General features: G+C 35.8%; 1 protein-coding gene across 2 annotated transcripts; it reads right to left on the reverse strand.

Moving 5' to 3' along the window:
- Positions 1-11,106: 11,106 nt before the first annotated feature.
- LOC127442507 (spindlin-W-like) lies at positions 11,107-22,729 on the reverse strand. 2 transcript variants are annotated; one of them, XM_051700593.1, is made up of 5 exons: positions 22,623-22,729; positions 21,811-21,852; positions 17,093-17,340; positions 16,285-16,518; positions 11,107-14,743 (listed from the first exon to the last, which is right to left on the reverse strand). In XM_051700593.1, exons 2-5 carry the CDS (start codon positions 21,828-21,830, stop codon positions 14,538-14,540), a joined length of 708 nt encoding a protein of 235 aa, XP_051556553.1. In that variant the 5' UTR covers positions 21,831-21,852; positions 22,623-22,729; the 3' UTR covers positions 11,107-14,537. The 2 variants fall into 2 exon arrangements, with proteins under 2 accessions (XP_051556553.1, XP_051556554.1); XM_051700594.1 differs by having other exon boundaries at positions 22,657-22,726.
- Between the last annotated feature and the right edge of the window lie 1,861 nt (positions 22,730-24,590).

The following is a 24,590-nucleotide window of genomic DNA, read 5'->3' on the forward strand; positions in this document are numbered from 1 at the left end:
ACTGTTGTGATTGGCTAACATCGTGTAGCCCCTCAAATAGAGCCATTTTTGAAACTCAATCTGAAGAGAATAAACCAGCTCAACAACATTAACTAAATGTCAGGGTTTACACAACGCACATCCAACACATTGCATCCGAATATATTAAACTGTTCATCTCAAGCACAACTGTTAACATTCACACCCTGTCTACACTGGACATGAGAGTCACGTTAAAAGCAATAGAACCCATTATAATCAATTATGCTGTCTACTATGGAGGTATCCGTTGTGTCGCGTCGCATTGCACCGACAGTAAACAGATGGTCCGTTCCATTTTGCGCTGCACGTGGTGGCGTTACTACTGCCAACAACATAAATAAATGGTTTAGAAAGTTATTGTCAAAGCACCCGGTGTAGACAGCTTCAAGCCATTGCGTTGCTTCAGCGGAAGCACCCGGTGTAAACAGGGTGTCAGTACCGTAAACTATCACACAGTCATGACATATGAAATATTCATGAATGAAACTGTTTACTCACAGTTTTTGCGATCGCATCCAAGAGTTTTAACTGCCCTATCCTTCAATAACAGTTCCTTTGCAAAGTTTGAATCGTATTATGGCTTGTATGTTATGAGGTGAACATATAATCCACTCTAAAATACACTGAAGACACATACACATCCAGTTTCCAGTATCATTCCATCATATTTTCATACACCCACAACTAAAAATAGTGTAGATGGGTGAAAGAACGCGAAGCAGCAGCTAAATGACAGAGAGCTTCTCCTCTTCAGAGTTGTAACTTAACACTACATCTTTTAAAAGTGGCCCGAGATACTGTATGTATCAAGCGGTCAAAGACGTCTGTCTGTGCATGTTTATGTAGAAAAACATTTAAATCCATTGGACGGGGCCAAGGGTGCAATGACGGAAAAATAGCCTAGGCGTTGCATATGCAGATGTACAGTATTTGGTCCATGTGACGTCACAAGTTCCATGAATTCCAAACAAGCCATTCTTGCAGCTTGGTTTTAATAAATGCTCTTTTTCTATTAAAGAGGAAGTTTTCAGTTCTGAAACGTATAGTATGTTTTTATAGTACAATGACCTCTTATAAGTCAAAAGATCAAGGAAAATGACCCCTTTAAAGAAAAGGAGGGACGAGTCTAAATGCATATTATGGTAAATCAACATCCACAAATGCTTTCAAATGAGCTTAACTTGTATTGAACCGGGAATAATCCTTAAATACAAGTGCACTTCAATAGCGAGCAGACCGCTGTCCAATGAGTCATACGTGTTGTGTGTATGGCATAGAGTATGTCAGTGCTTCCTCCGCCGCTAATAAATCTCCAGCTCCACGTCATAAAAATAATATTTTATCAGAGTTTTGAGCATACAGTCTGAATTTAATATGATAAGATAACAAAGAATGTGTACCCAGAACAGCAAAGCAATACGTCTTTCTATTGCATTGTGTTCGCTGGCTGGCTGCACTCAAAAGCAAACACAAAGCTCCACGTGACTATTGGATAAGCCCAGTCCGATTCACAAACACATGACTCTTATGGCTCTTATAAAAAATGCGTTTTTCTCCATTGATGGTTATTCAAAAGTAACCATGTATTCTGATGGGATAACAGATATTTCTCTCTCTCTCTCATAAAAAAATATAATATATTAAAATTCAAATATGTCGGGGGCCTGGGTAGCTCAGCAAGTGTTGATGCTGACTACCACCCCTGGAGTAACTCCAGCCAGGTCTCCTAAGCAGTCAAATTGGCCCAGTCGCTAGGGAGGGTAGAGTCACATGGGTTAACCTCCTTGTGGTCACGATTAGTGGTTCTTGCTCTCAATGGAGCATGTGGAAAGTTGTGCATGGATCGCGGAAAGTAGCATGAGCCTCCGCGTGCGGAGTCTCTGCGGTGTCATGCACAGCGAGACACGTGATAAGATGCGTGAATTGCGGAGGCACCTGAGACTTGTCCTCCGCCACCCGGACTGAGGTGAGTAACCGCGCCACCAGGAGGACTTACTAAGTAGTGGGAATTGGGCATTCCAAACTGGGAGAAAAAAATTCAAACATTTCAATCTATTATAGCAGATTAAACCAGAGCCTGACATAAATTCTGCATCGACATTATTTACATGACAATCAAACATACATTTCCATATGTTTTACTTTCGGGTTTTTGTAATTCCCACTTTTCACAATGTTGATTCTCAGTACTGTCATTTTTTTTTAATCAGCATATATTAAAAGCAATACAACAGATGATGTATAAATACAATTTAAATAATATATAATTATTTTTTGTTTCTATTACAGTAATGAGACTGTGAATATTTTTGCAGTACGGTTAGAACCACCTAAAATGAGAATTTTGTGCTTAATTGAAAATAATGTCACAATGCAAAAAATTGTAATGGTCCTAATGTCACGAACTGCCTTGTGTTTTTCCCTCACCTTCAGTTCAGTTCAGTGACTGTTAAGCTGTAGCATTTATGTATATATTTAGTTCGTTTGTATTTTTCTATGTTTACTGAATTACCTTCTTCCTTGTTATCATTAAAAAGCTGTGATTAGATTCTAAGCCTCTTCTCCACCACCATGTTACACCTAAAGATAGGCTTCATTTTGTTTAAGCAAAAATAATAATATCCCATTCCAAAGTACTGTATGTGTGAAGCTTGGCAAAAATCACTATTCATGGTCCAGGAAATGGAAATAACAGGGAGTCAAGTGTTTACTTATGTTTGGCACGATGTACCAATGTACTGTCCATATAATAAATCACCTAGGTAACAAGATAGATGTGCCAGAGGACAGCATTGCAAATTAATTAATAAACTGTTCCCTAAAATATCTTGTGTGAGTTCATCTTGTATTGAGAGTAAAGCAACCAAACACAAACCTGATCTTATTCATTGCCAATTCTGTGTCGATGAGTCCCAGGATCATAATGGTCACAGATGCGTTACTGGTTAAAATAACTCCACTGGTTAAATGAATGTCTTCTAAAGCAAAATGATTGCTATTGGTTTGAAAAAGATAAATTTTTAAGTACTTTTTAACTATAAATCATCGCTTCCGGTCAGCAGCAGTGCGTGCATGTGACTCAACAGATGCATGCGCCACACACCCAGAAGAGTGGCGCTGTTTACAACTGAGTAGGAGGAACGCTTTACAGAAGCTTCATTGGTTTTGGTTTAGATCTGTTTTTGTATCTGTTTGTTTACTCACAATGGGGCATTTGTGTGCTCATCCTTGATGTCTTAACTGAAAGAAAAACGTGAGATTACATCAATAACATGCCAACGGCAATATGTCTCATGAGAAACTGCGTGAACTCCGCCCTCTCGTGAATGCGCATACTGCTGCTGACCGGAAGCGATGATTTATAGTTTTAAAAAGTACTTAAATATTGATATTTTTTGCACCAAATGTGATCGTTTCGCTTTAGAAGACATTAATTTAACCACTGGAGTCCTATGGATGATGTTTATGCTGACCGTCTGTGATTTTTGGAGCTTCAAAGGTCTGACCACCATCCACATCCATTATAAGGACCTACTGAGCTCAGATATTTTTCTATTTTTCTTCAAATGTGTTCTGATGAAGAAAGAAAGTCATACATATCTGGGATGATACAAGGGTGAGTAAATGATGAGAGAATTTTCATTTTTGGGTGAACTATTCCTTTAACCTTCAGTCTTTAATTGCTGTACCTGCGTGAACCTAAAAACGATTTAGCTAGATGCAAATGCTTGTATGAAAACACAAACAGTACAAGATTAAAGGGTCTTTGGCATTATGAAGCTGTTGTTTGATATTGTAGCATGTCCTGATGCTGCCATACTGTCTTACTATATACTGAAAACAATGTATTTTCCCATCAGCAGTTAAGTACATACTTTTAGTGCACAATAGAAGTATGCAAATTGGGACACAGCCAAAAAACTATGCTTCTGTATACTTTTATCAAGACTCCCCAGCCCTGCACATATTTACAAACATGTGTGCACAGTGAACGATTACAATTTCCATAATCAAATGTTTTAATGTTTAGCCAAAGAGATACAAGACATGCCAACCAAGTTACGACTCACCTATCAGCGATGACACTACGATTATGGAACCGCCCAATTTTTCCAGCACAGGAAGTGCTGCGCGGCCATCTGCATGTAACTCACAATGTTCACCTGTGACCAATGAAATTTTTCTGTAGTTCCATTCAGTTCTGTTTGATTCCATTCAGGCTGTAAATTAATCTGGTCCTTTTTAAAAAATACTGTAACTTTCTCAATTAAAAGTTTAAAAGCCGCAGTGACAGTAAAAAGTTTACACATTGTATTTGTGCAACAAAACTACCCCACAGAAATGAATGTTTCACCTGCATGAGTGATCTGACATGATCTGCATCTCTATTTCAGAACTCAACGTTGCTGTTTCCAACATGATTTAACATGTTTAACAGGCCCACCTGCAAGACAGATATCAAAAGAACCAGAAGAATATAGATATAAAAATGTATCATGAAACACCATATGCTGTACCACCCGTTTTACTTCTAAAATGTGATGTATTTTAAAACACAATATTTCACAAGGAAAAGAGTAAGGCAGGACTTCCATCAGAAATTGATTGAATGGTGAAAAGTGCTCTCTATATGACTTGTTAGAAAATAAGAGGGCTTGATTACATCAGCTGACAAGAAAAGTTATTTCAAAAGCAGAGTAAGTTATTACATTTTGACGGAGGATTAAAAAAAAAATGTTCTTTGGAATAACATGAAATGATGAATCATTCACATTAAGACTGGGAATGTATATAAAGTAAACAGGGGCAATTTAGATTTCATGTTGATTTGAAGGAGTGTACTCACACACTAAAAAATAAAAATCTTCAGTGAATTTAATAAAACTTTTCTGCACAATTAAATTACATTTTTAACTAATTTATTTGAATGGATTTGATCAAGTCTTGTTGTACGAACTTAAAATCATTATGTCACATCAACTAGATAAACATTTGTCAAAGACATCATTTATGTACATTAGCTCAGTTTAAGTAATTAAATTCAGCAAGGAGCAAAAATCTGTTTTTTGGGTGCATGTGCAATTGAATAATTTCTCACCCAGTTTGTCCACAGCGTGTTTGATGACTCTGTCGGTGTCAGCGGGGTCAGTCATGTCTCCGGACACATACATCACCCTTTGTGCACCCAGTTTTACACACTTCTCTGCCACCTGTACATCTACCAGGAAAGCTGTTATAAGCAGGTTTGCTTTGCGTTTGTCTGTACAGTTATTTCTTTACATTACTAAATTATTCACAATACAAAAAGTTTCACTCTCATTATTGCTTCTGTTACAAAAAAAGTCCTTTGGTGGTACCATGGTTTGTTGGACATGGCCCTATTGTAAAACCATGGTACATGCCCCAAAAAAACACAAAATTACCAAAGTTACCACAGCACCATCTGACCAGTGTTGGGGGGAAATACTTAGAAACTGTGGCTTCCAAAGCTACAAGCTACTCTTTAAAAAATACATAATAATTAAATACAAATAAAATACAAATATAAGTTGATATTATTTAATTCTGCAATCAGGTAGCCTATTTATTTGGCACAGGGGGAAAGAAAACATTAAACAATATGGGGGACAGCATTAAATTGTAGCTACAGGACATAAATTAAAATAATAAAAAAAACAAAAAAAAAACTATGAACATACATTTATAATAAAGAAATCTAAAAACAACCTATCGCGTCTAAAACATCAAAATGAAATATTTCACTTTAAAAAAAAAAAAAGAAGAAGAAGAAGACTGTGCACTGTGTTCAGGGGCTAAAGTAAATCAGGGAATCATTTATTTGAACTAATGTAATGTACTTACATGATCCATCCAAACAAAACGATTCACTAAAATGAAACGGACTTTGCCCTACATAAGTGAATTAGTGAATCCTTTATGGATCCATTTATGTTACATTTCTCACCCTCATGCCATTCTAGATGTGTATGACTTACTTTCTTCTGCTGCTGAACACAAACAAAGATTTTTAGAAGAATATCATAGCTCTGTAGGTCCTTTCAATGCAAGTTAATGGTGTCCAGAAATTTTAAACTCCAAAAAGCACATAAAGGCAGCATAAAAGACTCCAGTGGTCTAATATATATGTCTTCTGAAGCAATGGAATCACTTTGGGTGAGAAACAGATCAATATTTAAGTCTTTTTTACTATAAATCTCAACTTTAGCTTTCAAAATGTTAAGAATTGTTACGATATAGATTAAACCACTGCAGCTGTATGAATTACTTTTATTCCCCGTTTATGTGATTTTTGGAGCTGGTCACCATTCACTTGCATTGAATGTACCAACAGAACTGAGATATTATTCTAAAATCTTTGTTTGTGTTCGGCAGAAGAAAGAAAGTCATTCACATCTGGGATGGCATAAGGGTGAGTAAATCATGAAAGAATTTTTATTTTATCTCTGGGAGGTCCCATTCATTTAAGTGAATTCATCAATTCACTTGAGCTCCTGCACAAAGCAAAATATTTAGTTAATTGCTGCTGTTTATTACTATGTTTTTGACTTTAGTTTTTATTTAGTATGAATTTATGTTCAGTTGAATTTAGTATGTTGTATTTAGCATTTTGTATTACAACTGATGTTGTTTTATTTATGTACATATATTTATTAATGTAAATAGATAAACAGAAATGATGGTTAATTTATGGTTGACTTGTAAATGTATGTCATTGTTTGCACGTTACATAATGCATTAGCTAATGTTAATTTATATCTGCAACTTTCAATTGAAATATATATATATATACAGTGCATCCGGAAAGTATTCACAGCGCTTCACTTTTTCCACATTTTGTTATGTTACAGCCTTATTCTAAAATGGATTAAATTCATTATTTTCCTCAAAATTCTACAAACAATACCCCATAATGACAACGTGAAAGAAGTTTGTTTGAAATCTTTGCAAATTTATAATAAAAAAAAATAAAAAAAACACACATGTACATAAGTATTCACAGCCTTTGCTCAATACTTTGTTGAAGCACCTTTGGCACCAATTACAGCCTCAAGTCTTTTTGAGTATGATGCTACAAGCTTGGCACACCTATTTTTCTTCTTTGCAGGACCTCTCAAGCTCCATCAGGTTGGATGGGGAGCGTCGGTTCACAGCCATTTTCAGATCTCTCCAGAGATGTTCAATCGGGTTCAAGTCTGGGCTCTGGCTGGGCCACTCAAGGACATTCACAGAGTTGTCCCGTAGCCACTCCTTTGTTATCTTGGCTGTGTGCTTAGGTTCATCTTCCAACAGGACAACGACCCTTCGCCCCAGTCTGAGGTCCAGAGCGCTCTGGAGCAGGTTTTCATCAAGGATGTCTCTGTACATTGCTGCATTCATCTTTCCCTCGATCCTGACAAGCCTCCCAGTTCCTGCCGCTGAAAAACATCCCCACAGCATGATGCTGCCACCACCATGCTTCACTGTAGGGATGGTATTGGCCAGGTGATGAGCGGTGCCTGGTTTCCTCCAGACATGATGCTTGCCATTCAAAGTTCAATCTTTGTTTCATCAGACCAGAGGATTTTGTTTCTAATGGTCTGAGAGTCCTTCAGGTGCCTTTTGGCAAACTCCAGGCGGGCTGTCATGTGCCTTTTACTGAGGAGTGGCTTCCGTCTGGCCACTCTACCATACAGGCCTGATTGGTGGAGTGCTGCAGAGATGGTTGTTCTTCTGGAAGGTTCTCCTCTCTCCACAGAGAAACACTCTGACAGAGTGACCATCGGGTTCTTGGTCACCTCCCTGACTAAGGCCCTTCTCCCCCGATCGCTCAGTTTGGCCGGGCGGCCAGCTCTAGGAAGAGTCCTGGTGGTTCCAAACGTCTTCCATTTACTGATGATGGAGGCCACTGTGCTCACTGGGACCTTCGTTGCTGCAGAAATTTTTCTGTACCCTTCCCCAGATCTGTGCCTCAATACAATCCTGTCTCGGAGGTCTACAGACAATTCCTTGGACTTCATGGCTTGGTTTGTGCTCTGACATGCACTGTTAACTGTGGGACCTTATATAGACAGGTGTGTGCCTTACCAAATCATGTCCAATCAACTGAATTTATCACAGGTGGACTCCAATCAAGTTGTAGATACATCTCAAGGATGATCAGCGGAAACAGGATGCACCTGAGCTCAATTTTGAGTGTCATGGCAAAGGCTGTGAATACTTATGTACATGTGATTTTTTTCGTTTTTTATTTTTAGTAAATTTGCAAAGATTTCAAACAAACTTCTTTCACGTTGTCATTATGGGGTATTGTTTGTAGAATTTTGAGGAAAATAATGAATTTAATCCATTTTGGAATAAGGCTGTAACATAACAAAATGTGGAAAATTGAAGCGCTGTGAATACTTTCCGGATGCACTGTATACACTGTACATTAGCATTTTTAGAAATTAACATTAAGATGAATACATTCGGTAACACTTTAATATAATGTTATATTCATTATCATTAATTATTAACATGGTCTAACAATTAACAATACTTATCCAGCACTTATTAATCTTGGATAATGTAAATATATTACATATATTAATACATTTTTAAAATGAAATATGTTATACATTAACATTACACTGTAAAAAAAAATCATGTTGTTTTTAAAAAAAAATAAAAAAAAACAAAACTGGCAGCTGTGGTTGCCAGAATAATTATGTAAAATAAATACAGTAAAAATTTAAACAACTTTACAGAACAACTTGTACATTTTAGTTTAAAACTGTTGTAATTTACATGACCACACTGGCACTGTAAAAAAAAAAAAAAAAAAAAATCTGTTACAGTACAGATATTAACCTTCTGAAACTGTAAAAATCTGCTTTTTACTTTATAAGGTATATATAACCCTCCAAAAATTGCCCCCAATTCACTTCCATTGTAAGTGCTTCACTATGTGCAATATATTTTTGTAGTAATCAATATTATGCCACAAATGCTTTCGATTGAGCTTAACTTATATTGAACCCGGAACATTCCTTTAACATTGCCCAAGATTAATCAGTGTTGTTAAAAATACTGTTCATTGTTAGTTCATGTCATGAAACCTAATGCATTTAATAAACAGAACCAAAGTATTACCATAAGTTCTGTAAAAGCATTTTTCATTATTAGTTCGTGTTAGCTATTGCATTAACTGATGTTAACAAACAAATTAAGGTTTACTTGGACCAGAATAGCTAAAAACATAATGAAAAAGATGGTGTTCTGACCTGGAACAAAGATGTCCCTCCATGTGTAAGCCATGAGGGCAGCACCCAGAAGAAAAATGCTCAAATATGACATCATTTTCAATGTTTTCCTTTGTAGGAAGTACAGACTAAACTCGGCATTTACATGTTTTTGAGTGAGATACTGCCTGACATTCATTACACTGGATAATGACCGATAGTTAACTGCTCGAGAGGTTGGAAGTCCTTGAATGTGGTTCACAATTCCATTTACAGCTGGTCAGAATGGGAAAACTATTTTCCTGTGTGCATGTGAATTATAAACCCTGACATTTTCAGGCATAAATGGTGTGCTTTTACATTTTGTTTCGTAATGCATGTGTGAGACCTTTACATTTAGAAGTGTAAGTCACATGACTACCAAAAACCAATGACCATGACAACCAGTGTTGGGGGTAACGCGATAAAAGTAATGCATAATCAGATTACTTTTTGAATAACGAGTAAAGTAACGCAATATTTGTTTATTTTAGACCATAATATCGGAGTTACTTTTTAAATAAAGTAACGTGTTGCTTTTGTACACCAAATCAGGAGTAAAGGTGTGCAAACTTCGGGGAGGAGACGTAGTGCATGATGGGCATTGTTGTTCTATAGAGTGTAAGGCCAGAGACTATTTAGCAGAAAGAGACGAGTCACTTCTATTGAAATGAATGGGAGAAAGTGGAACACCCAACCAAGAAGCTATAGCACCCAACAGTCAATGGATGTAGAAAGGAAGTCCCGCCTTACAGGTAGAAGAGCCAATCACCTTTTAGATACAGACAGATTTCATGTTTTAGAGCAATATGGGGTCAACATTCAGTTGAGTGAAATGCGGTTGATTCATGTGATAATACACACTGCATTAAAAAATCAGTAAATGCGTTTAGGCAGAGGAATTATAAGACTTGTCTTCCACTGGCCACGACATGACACACAGGGTGAAATACTCGCTCAATTCGCTGACTTATGCAGCCGAACTGCTCCATGTTACAGCTCCCCGTAACTGGGAGAATGGGATGAGAAAAGCTGACTCTGGATCAGCGGCTCTGAGCAACGTTCTACATTGATTGTGTACGCAGAGAAAATGTCTTGTTTCTAAAATTCTACATTTTTGTTTTATAATAAACAAGTAGTTTGATTCATGTAACAAACCGTTTTTATGACATTTTGGTAGCATTAAAAATCAATTGTATCAATATGCGTGTCTGTACACACCACGGATCAACTCAAAACAAGCCTGCACTGAGATGACTTAAGTGAAAAATATTTATTAGACTTATTCCTTGAACATGTTAGGCTGGCATTCCCCACTGAATTTTATCCTGACTTCTGAAAAACATCTTAAGTTGACTCTGACATTGTCGATGGGCACAGCACATGATGACATATATGATGCAGGTTCAAGTGTTGGACTTTGCTGCTTTAGGTAAGACAGTGGTTATTCTTCATTATTCATATTGGCTGCCATGTTGATGGAAAAACAATCATGCATAATCATGTTATTGATTCTTTATTATAAATATAATGCGAAGACCTACTTTCAAAATATCTGTGTTTACTATGTTGTTTTAACATAAGTGTTTTACAGTAGCTAGCATGATCTGTAATGTCTCTTGTATGCAGTGCATGGCTTATTTGTATGGAATGCATAGCATGGCAGAAGAGAAAGTGGCTGTGAGAAAAAAATAACGCAAAAGTAAAATAACGCTTTACTTTCCATAAAAAAATTACTTTTTAATTAAGTTACTTTTTTAAGGAGTAACGCAATATTCTAACGAGTTACTTTTAAAAGTAACGTTACCCAACACTGATGACAAACTTCAGTGCAAAAAATATCTCTTTTATTTATGATAACTTCATTACACAAACAGACAAGATGAACAAAGTGACACTCCTCAATATCACCTAATGAAACGTAACTTTGGTAAAAAGTAGCAAAAGAACAGATTAAATAAGAGAATCAGATGAATCAGCAGAAGCTTGCAGATCGCACGATAAAACACATTTACAAAGAAGCCAGAGACAGAATTACTCGTTCACAGATAGGAGAAATAAAACTGCAGAAGCCTGTTGAGAATCGTGAAACCATTTCAACAGCTTGAAATCATCAAATCTTTTCATTGAAATATAATACAAGTGTTTTTAAAACACGATGGAGAATATACAGAAAACTTCCCACCCAACATAATGGCAAAATGACCAGAAACTCCATTTTCACAGCTGAAAGGTAAACAAACCATTTAGATGAATGAGCATTTGACCGAATTGTTTTTCTCATAACTCAAATTGCACAAAATAAAAGCGCAGCGTCAAACTTCTGCTAAACAGCTACTTTTGTTTTCAATGAAAGAAAATCATACAGGTTTGGAATGACATGAGGGTGAATAAATGATCAAATAATTTTATTTTTCCCTTTAAATGTGCTGTGTGTTCTTTAAAAGGAAATTTTGAATATCTACCTACACCAAAACTATACAGTAAACCACTTATGATTTCTTTGTGAATTACTAATGTAATGAAGTGATACAAAACCTTTCTGTCTGTCTGAGACATAACCACATACAAACAAAAAAAAGCACAAAAAAAAAAAGAAAAAAAAAACATTGACCAATTTACCAATTAAATCCTATAGTGTTTGTATTACATTTACATAAACACATTCCGGTTGCACTTTATTTTACAGTACATGTACTTACCCAAGAAAGTAATATTAGGTAACTACATGTACTTAATATGGGTTAAGGTTAGGGTTAGGTTTAGTATCTAGTAATTACTATAGGTGTTAAAATTATATAGTACGTAAATGTTGAACAGTACTGTAAAATAAAGAGCTACCCACATCCCTTTATAAGTAGGTCTATTGTAAGTAGCAGTACATTTTATGTGATCAACTTAAAACAGATCATGTTATAATAATTACTTCATATTTATTATTTAAACACAACTAGCAAAAAAAAAAAAAACAATTCTTGGAAACTTGTCTTTGATGTGACAAAATGCAGAATTAGGCCACATCCACTCTAATCCAAGTTTCAATTTCTTAACGTCAAAATTTTACAAAGTATGGGGCAATTGAGTGTTTTCGAAACGCTCCGTTTTCGTTATAATCGCTGTTTCAGTGTGGATATGAGGCGTAAACGTAGCAAAATGTATGTGTTTTCAAAGGAAAACGTATTAGTGTGCTCAGGGCAAAGTATACTTTGTGCGTCCACGTTGCCGATCGCTCCGCGCACAGTATGCACGACACAAATTTTGTCATCAGCACAGCCGCGTGGCTTGACCGTGCGGCGCTCAAATTTCCTTGACCCGTGGACGCAGTCCTCGTCTGTGCGCATCGTTGCCGCATGCGCCGGCCATTGACTGTCACAAAAGATTATCACAAAGCAGTTGTAATGCGCATGCATCGAACGCGTTCGTGTTTGCTCGTGGTCAGAAAAGTATACTCACAAAGGCAACAGCGTCGGCCGGGCGCGATCCGATCCGAAACGCGCAAAAACAAAGTATACCTGAGCCTTTAGAGTGTGGTGAAACGGTCAAATTCAAAACAAAATATAAAGCAAAAAAAGTCCTAATCAGCTACATGAACAGGTGGCCGATTATGACACGCTTATGTGCATTATTTACAGACAAAATGTGAAAAAAGCTAGAAAACAGGAGTCACCAAACACATTTAAATATTTGTTTTTATCATGTTTTTAAAGAGCTAGTCCAAGATGTCGAAACGCGGTCAGTTAAACTGACACGTTTGCACTTGTCTGTAGTCAGTTGACAAGAAATAAGAAAATCACTCTCCATTACTTGGAGCTGAGATAACATAAGGTGCCTCCATCTCAAGAGCTTTAATAACACACACATCAAATCTGATAAACACAGGCATGTCATCACTTATGATGTGCCTTTAATTCACAGAAAGGCAATGGGAGAAGTTGTTTTGATTAAGTTTTTATAAGTTTAACTGTTTCCAGCCTGTTGGATTGGATTCAAATTTGACTAAAGTCACAAATCAGACTTTATCAAACAGGGGTCAGAGGACTGGGCAACATAGCATGGTTTCAAATCTTTTTTTATTATTATTAATTATTTAAAAAAGATGATTAATTCACATTTTTTGCACAGGAAAAACTTTGCATTTCTTTAAATCAAAATTTTCATTTAATCTTGTACTGTATCTATTGGCTTTGATCATTTAACAACAGTGAAACAAAAAAAAATCCAACACAGAAAATAAAACATACCTTGAACAATGAACAGTTTGAGTTTTCGCTATGCATGACGTTGAAAATCACAAATGTAGTTTGGTGTTTAGAAGTGCTCAAGCAATAAAGCATGGATGATTTCACATTGGAAAAACAAACAACCCTCTTCACTGAGCATGTTAGCAATGCTACAGATGGGGCATGATGTCGCACAGTTAATCTTGTTTTTAATGGTCTGCTAGAGGTAAATCGTTATTTAAACTCCTCTAAAGGTCTAGTTTGAGCTTAAGTAGTCTAGGAAACCACTTCCAAAAATGTGTTAAAGGTCCAATTTAACCTCCTGCCTGCTGCATTTATTCACAACAAGATCGAGTCTTATCGTGGGGCCCTTGCAGAACAGATTCTTGTTTTTAAAATCCAAAACCACCTTCTAAAGGTAGCGGAAAGCGCAAACATTTGTCAAATTGCGTTAAATGATGCCCAACTCAAAGGTTTTAAAGGTTTTCTGGGTACAAACATGTTTTTGAAGCTTATTGATTCAATAAATACGTTTCTGCTGTGTCAGTTAAAAAACATCTTCCCGTTTCTTTCGAAATCAAATGTCTCTCTGACATGACGAATGCATCTTTTCAACTTGTGGTCAAAGCTATTTACAATTCAAACGAAAGAAAGCTTCCCCAGCCTTATGAGGCTGAACATTCATAAACAAATCTCAAAACTCATATGAGATTGACCTTTTCCGGGGCTTGTGGCTGAATCAAAGCTATGCATCGCACAGACGTCCTGTTTCACGGGCTAATAAACATGGGAACCAAATAACACCCAATGCACATGTATAAATACACTGTTTGGATATGACAATTTAAAAAATCATCTCCCTCCTTTCACAAAATAACAAACCCTGCACATGAATGCTTCATACCTCCGCAGCCAGCCCTTCAGAGCGAGGCTTGGCAAACTGTACAATGAGAAGGTACAATGCGATGATTCTTAAGCTATGACGAGGTGAGACACTGGGTTTGTTTTTGTTTTCTTTGTTTTGTCTGTGTTTGTTTTAGGTGGTCTTGACCAGGTCATAAACGTGGATGTGGAAATCGTCGTCGTATTTGATGTAGTACACTGACGGCTTGGCGGGAACTTGATAGATGACGAGGCCTGTTCTCTTCACGCCTTTATCCGTCACATACTCCACCTGCTTACCCACAAGACTCTCTGTTTCCTCTCCGGGCTTCCTGTCTGCCGGCAGCAGGTGTTTATTTTCTGCGAAACAAATGAAATTATTTAACATCACAATGGAAGACACGGCTCAAGGAGTCATTGAATATAATGTGAATAAAATAATATACAAATGATATTAAATATATGAATATTTTAAAATAATTTATTAAATCGAAGAATTATTTATTTTATGAAAATAATAAAATACAATTGGTATTAAATATATTAATCAATATTAAATATGTAAAACTTTGTATTCATGAAAAAAACTTTTTATGAATAAAATAACATTTTATTGATATTAAATGTTATATTAATATTAAATAAATACATATTTAAAAATAGTTTATTAATTGAAGAATTATTTATTTTATGCATATAAAAGACATTTTATTAATGGGAGAATTATTTTATGAATACAATAAAATATAAATTATATTAAATATTAAAACTAAATAATGAAATAAATATTTAAATCACATTTTATTGATGAGAGAATTATTTTATTAATAGAATAAAATACATTGATATGAAATATATTAATTAATATTAAACAAATATTAAAAACATATTTTAAAAATGAGAGTATGTATTTTATGAATAGAATACAACTGATTTTGAATACTGAATATTTATTATTTGATTTGTAATATTAAATAATACATATTTTATTAATTGGAGATTTTTTATATTATGAATATAACAACATAGAATTGGTATTAAATAATATTAAACAAATAGTCAAAACATTTTATTAATGGGAAAATTATTTTTGGAAAAGAATAAAATACAACTGATATTAAATTTATTAATATTAAATAATAAACAAATATTCAAACATATTTTAATAATGGGAGAATTATTTATTTTAGGAATAGATATTACATATTACAAAAATTATATTAAATATTACATTAATATTTAATAGTAGATAAAAACTTTATATTAAATGGATAAGTTTTTTAATATAATAAAATATTTTTTGTATTAAATAATTAATATTAAACATTCAAAACATGTTATTAAATGGTAAAATAATTTTATAAATAGACTAATATAATATCAATGATATTTTAAGATTATTTAACTAATAATTAAACAAATATTTCAAATATGTAATATTTTATTAATGAGGGAATTATTTATTTTATGAATAAAATACAATTTATATTGAATATTATACTCATATTAAATAATATATATATTAAAAAAAATTATTAATGGGAGAATTATCACGACACAAGATGCAATACATGAATATAAAATTATAGCTGGCTCAAATCTTGAGTGGCCTTAAAATCACTTAGCCAATAAAAATGACATGCATGTTCTGAGCAGATGCTTTCTTAAAAAAGAAACGATAAATGAATATACCAATTACCATAACTAGAAAGTACAAAATACCATAGCAGTACCATTTCTGGACATGTACCATGGTATTTTTTGATACTGTGAGGGTACTTTTTAGTAAGTGCATTCAGTTCCATTATATATATTAAAATACCATGATACCGCAAAAGTGCTTTTGTGTAAGGTCTTCAAAGCAATAAAATTCTGTTTAAAAAAAATCTCTCTTTATTTACCTGCTTCAGGTAAAATCCGCAGATCTCCATCTTTGTAGTCGTCCCAGAGCTGGTACATGTAGAGTACAGGGTCTTTCTCGTAGGTGATGTAGTACCAGTTAGTCATGATGGGTGCGCGAGACAGCACCATCCCCCTCCACTCATTCTTCTCGCCATCTTCCTTCTCAAACAGATGTTCTACGGCTTTCCCCACCAGCTCCTCTGCGTCATGAGGAACCTTGATCTTGTTGTTCACTTCGAGGAGTCAGAAAACACAGTGAAATTAACACAATTTACATTCAAATGTAAATCAGCAAAGAGGCTGTGGATTACAGTGATTTTACCACGGCACAACGTAAACAGCAAAAGCCATATGATGGAAAAACACCAAGGTTCAATAAATACACTAATATTATGTTATCAAATGACAAAATATTTCATATTTATCCTTTTCTAGACTAATCTCACATTTACTTACCAGACGGTGAAATGTTTCTGATTTCTTTCAACTGGAAACAGCTCCCAGTTCAGTCTCTTTTATTTTGTGTTTTATTTGTCAGTTCATATATTTTTCCTTCTGACTACTTTAATTCATTAGGAACCGATGTGTACAAAACACTGCAGAATGAAGCAATGTTCTCTTTCATTTACTTCTCACAGAATTTCAGTGCAAACCATCAAATCATTCATGCTACGTTTGCACAGCATTTTAAGTTACATAGATTGTTATCAGAAACAGTTAATGTACTACAGTTTAAATAAATGACAAATGTGCTACTTCCTGTCGCTGGCTTGTTTCCTGTTTGCAAAGCGAAAGTCACCTACTCACCCACTTTTTCTGTCAGGACTTGTAGATTGGAGACCCTCTCATCCTTAAAGAGCTCGATGCCATAGACGCAATCAAAGCCGTCATATTTGACCATGAATAAGGATGAGTTGGCGGTGAGCCGGTCCAGCACAGTTCCCTTCCATTTGGTCAGTGCGCCCTTCTCCCGCCAGCTGTGTTGGATTCGTCGCCCGAGCAGGTTGTTGGGATCCGGAGTGAGACTGTCGCTGAGCTCGCCGCTGCTACGCTTCCTGTCAAGATGAGAAACACGAACATAATGAGCTGTGGAATATAGAGCCAACCAAGGATTATTTTACCTCTCATATCATTATGATTATGACTTTTGGCTTTTTTGCAGCATAGATTATATGTTCAGCTTTTTAAAGGTTAAAACATTATACATTAATGTGAAAAAATAAATAAATAATGCATCACCTTTTGATATTTTTCATTTAATTTTAAGTTTTCTATACAAAAATTATGATTTACTACAAATTTAACAAATTTATTAGTTTTTTTAATTTGCAATAATAGCGGGGCCTGGGTAGCTCAGTGGTAAAGACGCTGGCTACCACCCCTGGGGTTCGCTAGTTCTAGTCCCAGGGCATGCTGAGTGACTCCAGCCAGGTCTCCTAAGCAACCAAATTGGCCCGGTTGCTAGGGAGGGTAGAGTCACATGGGGTAACCTCCTCATGATCACTATAATGTGGTTTGTTCTCGGTGGGGCGCATGGTGAGTTGAGCGTGGTTGCCGCGGTGGATGGCGTGAAGCCTCCACACGCGCTATGTCTCCGTGGCAACACGCTCAACAAGCCACGTGATAAGATGCGTGGGTTGACGATCTCAGATGTGGAGGCAACTGGGATTCGTCCTCCACCACCCAGACTGAGGCGAATCACTATGCGACCATGAGGACTTAAAAGCACATTGGGAATTGGGCATTCCAAATTGGGAGAAAAAGGGGAAAATCCCCCCCCCCCAAAAAAAACATTTGCAAAAATAGCTGGAAATTATACAACTATAATGCAACTTCATGAAACCTATGAATTCATACATACACTTTTGTTCAATCCATTTGATACTTCCAAAACTATCACAAGTCACACTGGCTAAATGACTTTTGACAAAACCTCATCTGTTAACCAGCAACAACACAGTTTTGGCCAAATACGGCAAGTGACAGTTAGGGTTGGAAACCAAGAACCGTTTCGAACTGTGGTCGGCAAATAAGTGGCGCCCTGTTGTACCAACACAAAGAGGCACCAAATCACTTTTCCAGACTTTTGGCTTCACTGTACCTCGTTGGTGGAATGACCTTCCCAACTCTATCCGTGGAGCAGACTCCCTCTCTGTCTTCAAAAAAACGTCTAAAGACATATCTTTAGCCAAATATATATTATTCTTGTTGCACTCTTCTCTGTCTTGGATAGTATTTTTTTGATGCAGTTGAAACTTTGTAATGCAGCACTTTTTGTACTACTGTCTACTTAAGATGAATCGTTTATGTTGTATTATTCCTCTTTTGTAAATCGCTTTGGATAAAAGCATCTGCCAAATGAATAAATGTTTTATTTAGAAATGGTTCCAGAACCAGAACCGTATGATGTAGATTTTTCCACATATGCAGACAGGGCAACATATTTAAATACTCTGACAATGTTTCCTGTGCTACCATTTAGCAGCAATGCAACACCGCTATTGAACCAGCAGCGCAAAACATACAGTGCGAGCAGTGTAGTCCGATTCAAGAACAAATGACTCTTATGAGCCGGTTCTTCTGAATCTACAGTGTAAAACCTACAGCATGACCCGTGCAGTCTGATTCATAAATGCTACATTTCCTAATATGCCACATTTCAGTCTGATGTTGATAAATATTATTATTATAAACTTTCCTGAAGAAACTCAACACGATCAGTGTAGTCCGATTCACAAATGATTGACTCTTATGAGCAACTTCTTTTGAATCTACAATGACATGCTTAAGACAAGCCAGTCTATTGCATACTGTGGCAACTCAAACACAAAGACAATGTTAAGCTTCATTTAACGAACCAAATAGCTTTCAACTGTATTTGATATAATGGCAAGAGGTTTTCTAGTGCCAAATGATCAATTTAGCATGATTACTCAAGGATAAGGTGTTGGAGTGATGGCTGCTGTCTAGATTTGATAAAAAAAAAAAATGACTTTTTTCAAATAGTGATGGTGCTGTTTTTTACATCAGTAATGTCCTGACTATACTTTGTTATCAGCTGAATACCACTTTGGTGAATAAAAGTATAAATTTCCTTCCGAAACAGCAAAATCTGTACATTATTCCAAAGTTTTGGACGCCAGTGTATAAAATAAAGCAGAATAACTTATGATGTTTCCATGGCACACAGCAGCTCACTGGCTCACTTTATTAAAATAAAACCACCACTAACATTTTACTAAAGTTCAGCAGAGTGCATGAGAGTTCAGTTTAATCACTTACACTGCCACTGGAGTGGGTGTCACAGAACACTTCTAACACTAAAATACATTCCTGGAAATGTCACAGCATTTTCTGGCCCACCACAGAAATATTCTTACCAGCCAGAGTCACACGATAGTGTGCCAAACTAACATCTACTGATAGACTGATGGAGCAGTTTGTAGAATCATACATGCACAATCTTACACTGATTACGTATCGTAAGCTGAAAATGTTTATGTTCAGTCTTCCTTTATCAGTGTAAGTTCATAAACGGTTTAAACATAAATCGATCGACACTGGAAGATTTTTGGCTATTATACCCTGATTTTGCGTTGCATGTAAACACCTTTACCGGCGTTCTTACTGGCTTATCAAATGTGCAATAAGTGTTGTGCGCATGACTGTTTACGTTTTGATGTCAAAAGCAGAGAATAATTCAGTGTGGCACAATCCAAAATACAAGATTTAAGTTATTTTTCTCAAATAAAGTGCTGCATAAGAGCATCACAGATGTGAGATATTGCTTAAATATAACAGTTACTACTGATTTATTATTATTTTTATTAATAGTTGTAGTAGTATTACAGTGAATATTACTTAACTATACAGTAGTGATATACTTCTGTCGTACTTTTTTCCATTTAAATGGAGCTTTTATTGTGGCGGAAGCTTTTATTTGAAGCCCTTTCCGTTTCTGTGTGTTTTTGATGGTAACTTCTCACTTCCGTAAAATCAGGTCGCTTTGTGACCCAGCGTGATTATTAAACCGCAAAAGGCTGCTATTTAATTGAATAAATATAAAGTCTGCATGCGCCTCACGCTACAAAATGAATTAGCGCTCTACTCGCTGTCATCTGCTACAAACAGAGCGCGATGCTCATGATGGGGTTTTCCGTGAATGAGCCAAGGAGCTCTAAAAGGTGTGAGCAGTTTTATGTCAGCAAAACACTGGCTCCACACATTCACAAGCGCTCACATATGAAGTGCACATCACATGCAAACTATATATTTATCTCATTAAATCACAGCCTTTGCAGTTTAATTATCACACTAGGACATTTTGTGATTTTAATTTGTGTGCTGAATGTTTACACAATTACATTCATACATCAGATGGTATCGGAGCATTCTTATGAGCATAAGTACAAGTACATTAGCGTGGTATCGGTACATCCCTAATAATTTTCAAGGTAAAAAATATTTTTGACAAAAAATTAGTTTTAAAATCAAGGATGTCATGATGTTTTCTCAGGGTTGCTTCATATGACCTAAAACAATTGCCTTTTCATGAAAACGTCAAAATACTGATATCTAATTATATAACAAAATAATGTTTTTTTTTTTTTACTACACAAACAGTCTTAAGGGTTTAAAGGCATCCTCTCTGTTTTATGTTTTGTTTAGGGTTTTTTTCATCACATGACAACAAAATGGCTACATACGTGTTGGTTACGCCACCTGACTTTAATTTGGTGGGGAAAAGTTTTTCAAATATTAATCGTATTTTAAAACAAAATTGTTTCGCTGTATATTTTTTCCAGACAAAATAGTAAAAGATTTCTCCCCAACTTGGAATGCCCAATTCCCAATGCGCTCTAAGTCCTTGTGGTGGCGTAGTGACTCGCCTCAATCCGGGTGGCGGAGGACGAATCTCAGTTGCCTCCGCGTCTGAGACCGTCAATCCGCGCATCTTATCACGTGGCTTGTTAAGCGCATTACCGTGGAGACCTAGCGCGTGTGGAGGCTTCACGCTATTCTCCGCGGCATCCGTGCACAACTCACTACGCGTCCCACCGAGAGCGAACCACATTATAGTGACCACGAGGAGGTTAACCCAACGTGACTCTACCCACCCTAGCAACCGGGCCAATTTGGTTGCTTAGGAGACCTGGCTGGAGTCACTCAGCACGCCCTGGGATTCGAACTCGCGATTTTTTAATTTTATTTTATTTTTTTAAATAATGTCAACTTCTTCTTTCTTTCTTTTTTACTGTCCGGACAGTTACACCACATGACACTTTTTATTTTTTTTTATTTTTTTTTTTACTTTAAGTCCCAGAAAAAAATATCAAAATGACTTTAAAACAGAAAGCATGTTCATCATAGAAGAGGTGTATTCAAATAACTGTTTTGTCTGAATTGCATTTTTTATGCATTTTTGAATAACTTCATAGATCTGGATAAACAAATGGCCAATTGACCCATGTATCAAAGTACCATCTGAGACCATCACTCAGAACATTTATATTGTCTTTACTCACCTGCCCCTTTTCTTGGACATGTTTCCAAAACCTCAAACGCGACTAGAAGAGAAAAAATATGACAGGAGAATTTAACACATAACACGCAACTACATATAAAACACTTTCATTTCAACGAAAAGGAACTGATGGAGAGTCAACACATGGCAGACCACATGATGACTTTGACAGTTTCATTCATGACTTATTAAAATCTGCAACATTTGTTTAAATGTAACAACGTGTCCAGTGTTGTTGCAGTGGATGTTACATATGTATCACAGCAACATTGTTACATATGTAACGCCACGTTGTCTTTTGTTATTTTGTAGCATTGCACACATTTCTCTCGCCTCTGATTGGACAGACTAGACTGCTGCACTGCCGGATGTCAACAGCGCCCATATTGCATAATTACTGTAAAATCTGCTGCATGCACGACTGTATTTATGGTTTAATATGGTAAATCTTGTCTCACAGTACATTATGCGTTCGGAACAACGCGGCATAAAGGAGGCCGGTTCATTTTCTATATGCTAACTGTGCAAACTGGGTTATTTCAGCGACCTATATCTTCCATTTCACATTCGCGCCATAACCAACCAGTCAGAAATAAGTAATTAAGTTAATTAGCATTAAGAGTCTATAAAAAGCCTCAGAGTCGGGTCGTTTCGCTGCTTTACCTACAAACCACCAACGTAGCTGTAACACAGTCGCTTTTTCCTATGCGCAACACGCAAAATCGGCGTTCTGTTCTATTTTATCGTCATAATCCCTCTCAGATTCTTTTGCGAATGCGTATTTGTAGAAATCGCTAAAAAAAGCAAGATTACCTGCCCTCTATTTTCATGTCTATGATGGACTTGCCTTTGCACAGATCCTCATGTAAAACGCTCGTGCAGACGTGATGCCAGAACCAGGCATGGCCGAGTTAAACTACAAACCCCAGTATGCATCGGCCCCCAGAGTAGCGCGAACAGCGGACGGGGCATTCTGGGAAATGTCGTTTTGAGGCTTCAAGGGGGCGGTTAAGCATTTTTACTGTAATGTTTGTCACTGTTGTACATCAGAGGATAAAAGCCAGTTATACAATACGTTATTAACACGAGAGCTCCATGAAAAGCCACCAGAGTCAATAGTTTTCTCTGAAAGGAATTGTGACACTCTCAGTGAGAGAATCAGGGTTTATTGAACTACATTACCCAAAATGAACCTGGATTTTTCTTTGTCATTCCTATGGTCAAGTTTAGACGAATAGGCCTTCTTTTTTTTTTTTTTTTTTTTCAAAGCCTGTTTCTTTTTGGTGCCCAATTTTAAAATATATTTACATTCATTTTCTGAAAATATAATTCATTGAATTAAATAAGCCTAAATATTTCATAATATTTTCATGTATCTATAAACATTATATTTCACATAAGCCTATCTATTGCATAAAGTATGATAAATGTATTGGGTCGTTAAATTGTATAAAAGGCCAAAATATAGTCTATAATCCCCACAATAAGTCTTGTGCTGTGTAAGGAATAACATTTAGATTGTTTTACAGTTGGTTTAACATCTTCAGGCCAAAAGGTCAAGTTACAGTGTAATAAGAGGTAGATTATTAGATAACTTTAGAGTACCAACATACAAAATGTGTATTTCAAAAACAAAAAGTCTTGTGGTATTAAAGCATAATTTTTCTTAGCCATTTACAGATGTTATGATGCCATGATGTCAAATGGTCAGACGGTTTAATGGATTTATAGGAAATACAAATATATTTTATGCATATATTATAAAAGATAATTGTGTATACGGTTTGGCTTTAGAATGTTAAATGTATAAAACGTTTTAAAATAGGTATAATCCTGGATGTAAAAACGAATGTCAAACGTAACACTAACTTCAAACATACCAAGAACTGTTGTGTCTTCATATTAGACAATGATTTACAGTTGTTGTATAATCATATTGTATGACATTAATTTAACATTATCAATGATTATTTAATTAATCACACTGTAATTATTTTGTCTTGATGCGCTGATCAACTAGTGAAATGGACAGTTCTGTGCTTATCAACATTGTATCTGGGCTAATCCATTTAAATAGTTCACAAATAACACTTTTAAAAATTTCTTTTTTTTAATGCCACTTAAAGATATTTTCAGAGAAATTTAAAGCATTTAGGATGACCCAATGGAGTACAGTGCTGATTACCATATTCATATTCCAGGGTATTTTCATGGCATTTACATCCTCCAAGGTTCTTCAAATAATACCACAGCATTAGGATGGTGCACATCCAAATAAACCATAGAATTGCTTTTTTGTAAGTGAAGGAAGTGTTGAAGACAAAACCTTTATATGTTCAGTCTCTCCTTGCTAGAATTTTTTTTATAATTAGATTATTACTTATATTTTGCTTAGATTTTTTGTTGGTTTGTTATTACTGTTTGTCATCAGTATGATTCTACTCATTAAGCAAAACGATGACAATTCCACAATGCAGCTTTACATATTTGAATTTGCGAGTCATAGACAATTTAGAACAAAATGACACTAAATCGAGCCACACGTTTGTTACTGTATTGCATGCTCATACTGTGATTATGTTTAGTTCCACTGCAATATTGAATATTGACCACAAGAGGACACAAGTGATTTTTTTATTAGCAGCTTCTGTTGGATTCTTAAAAACCAGATCACAACCCAAAGCCACAACCCCACGAACCATTTGTGTTTCACAGAAGAAGAAAAAAATGATAAAAACATTGGTTACCTGAGGTAGAAGACAATGTCAGTTCACAGCACAG

Source organism: Myxocyprinus asiaticus, chromosome 6, assembly GCF_019703515.2.
Source record: "Myxocyprinus asiaticus isolate MX2 ecotype Aquarium Trade chromosome 6, UBuf_Myxa_2, whole genome shotgun sequence".
Taxonomy (NCBI): domain Eukaryota; kingdom Metazoa; phylum Chordata; class Actinopteri; order Cypriniformes; family Catostomidae; genus Myxocyprinus; species Myxocyprinus asiaticus.

Bases quoted from the DNA above. Each gene is read 5' to 3' on its own strand.
- LOC127442507 (XM_051700593.1), bottom strand. From the start codon at position 21,830: ATGTCCAAGAAAAGGGGCAG. The intron at 17,341-21,810 runs GTGAGTAAAGAC...TCATCTTGACAG, and splicing joins ATGTCCAAGAAAAGGGGCAG to GAAGCGTAGCAGCGGCGAGC. The intron at 14,744-16,284 runs GTAAATAAAGAG...TTTGTTTCGCAG, and splicing joins GCGGATTTTACCTGAAGCAG to AAAATAAACACCTGCTGCCG.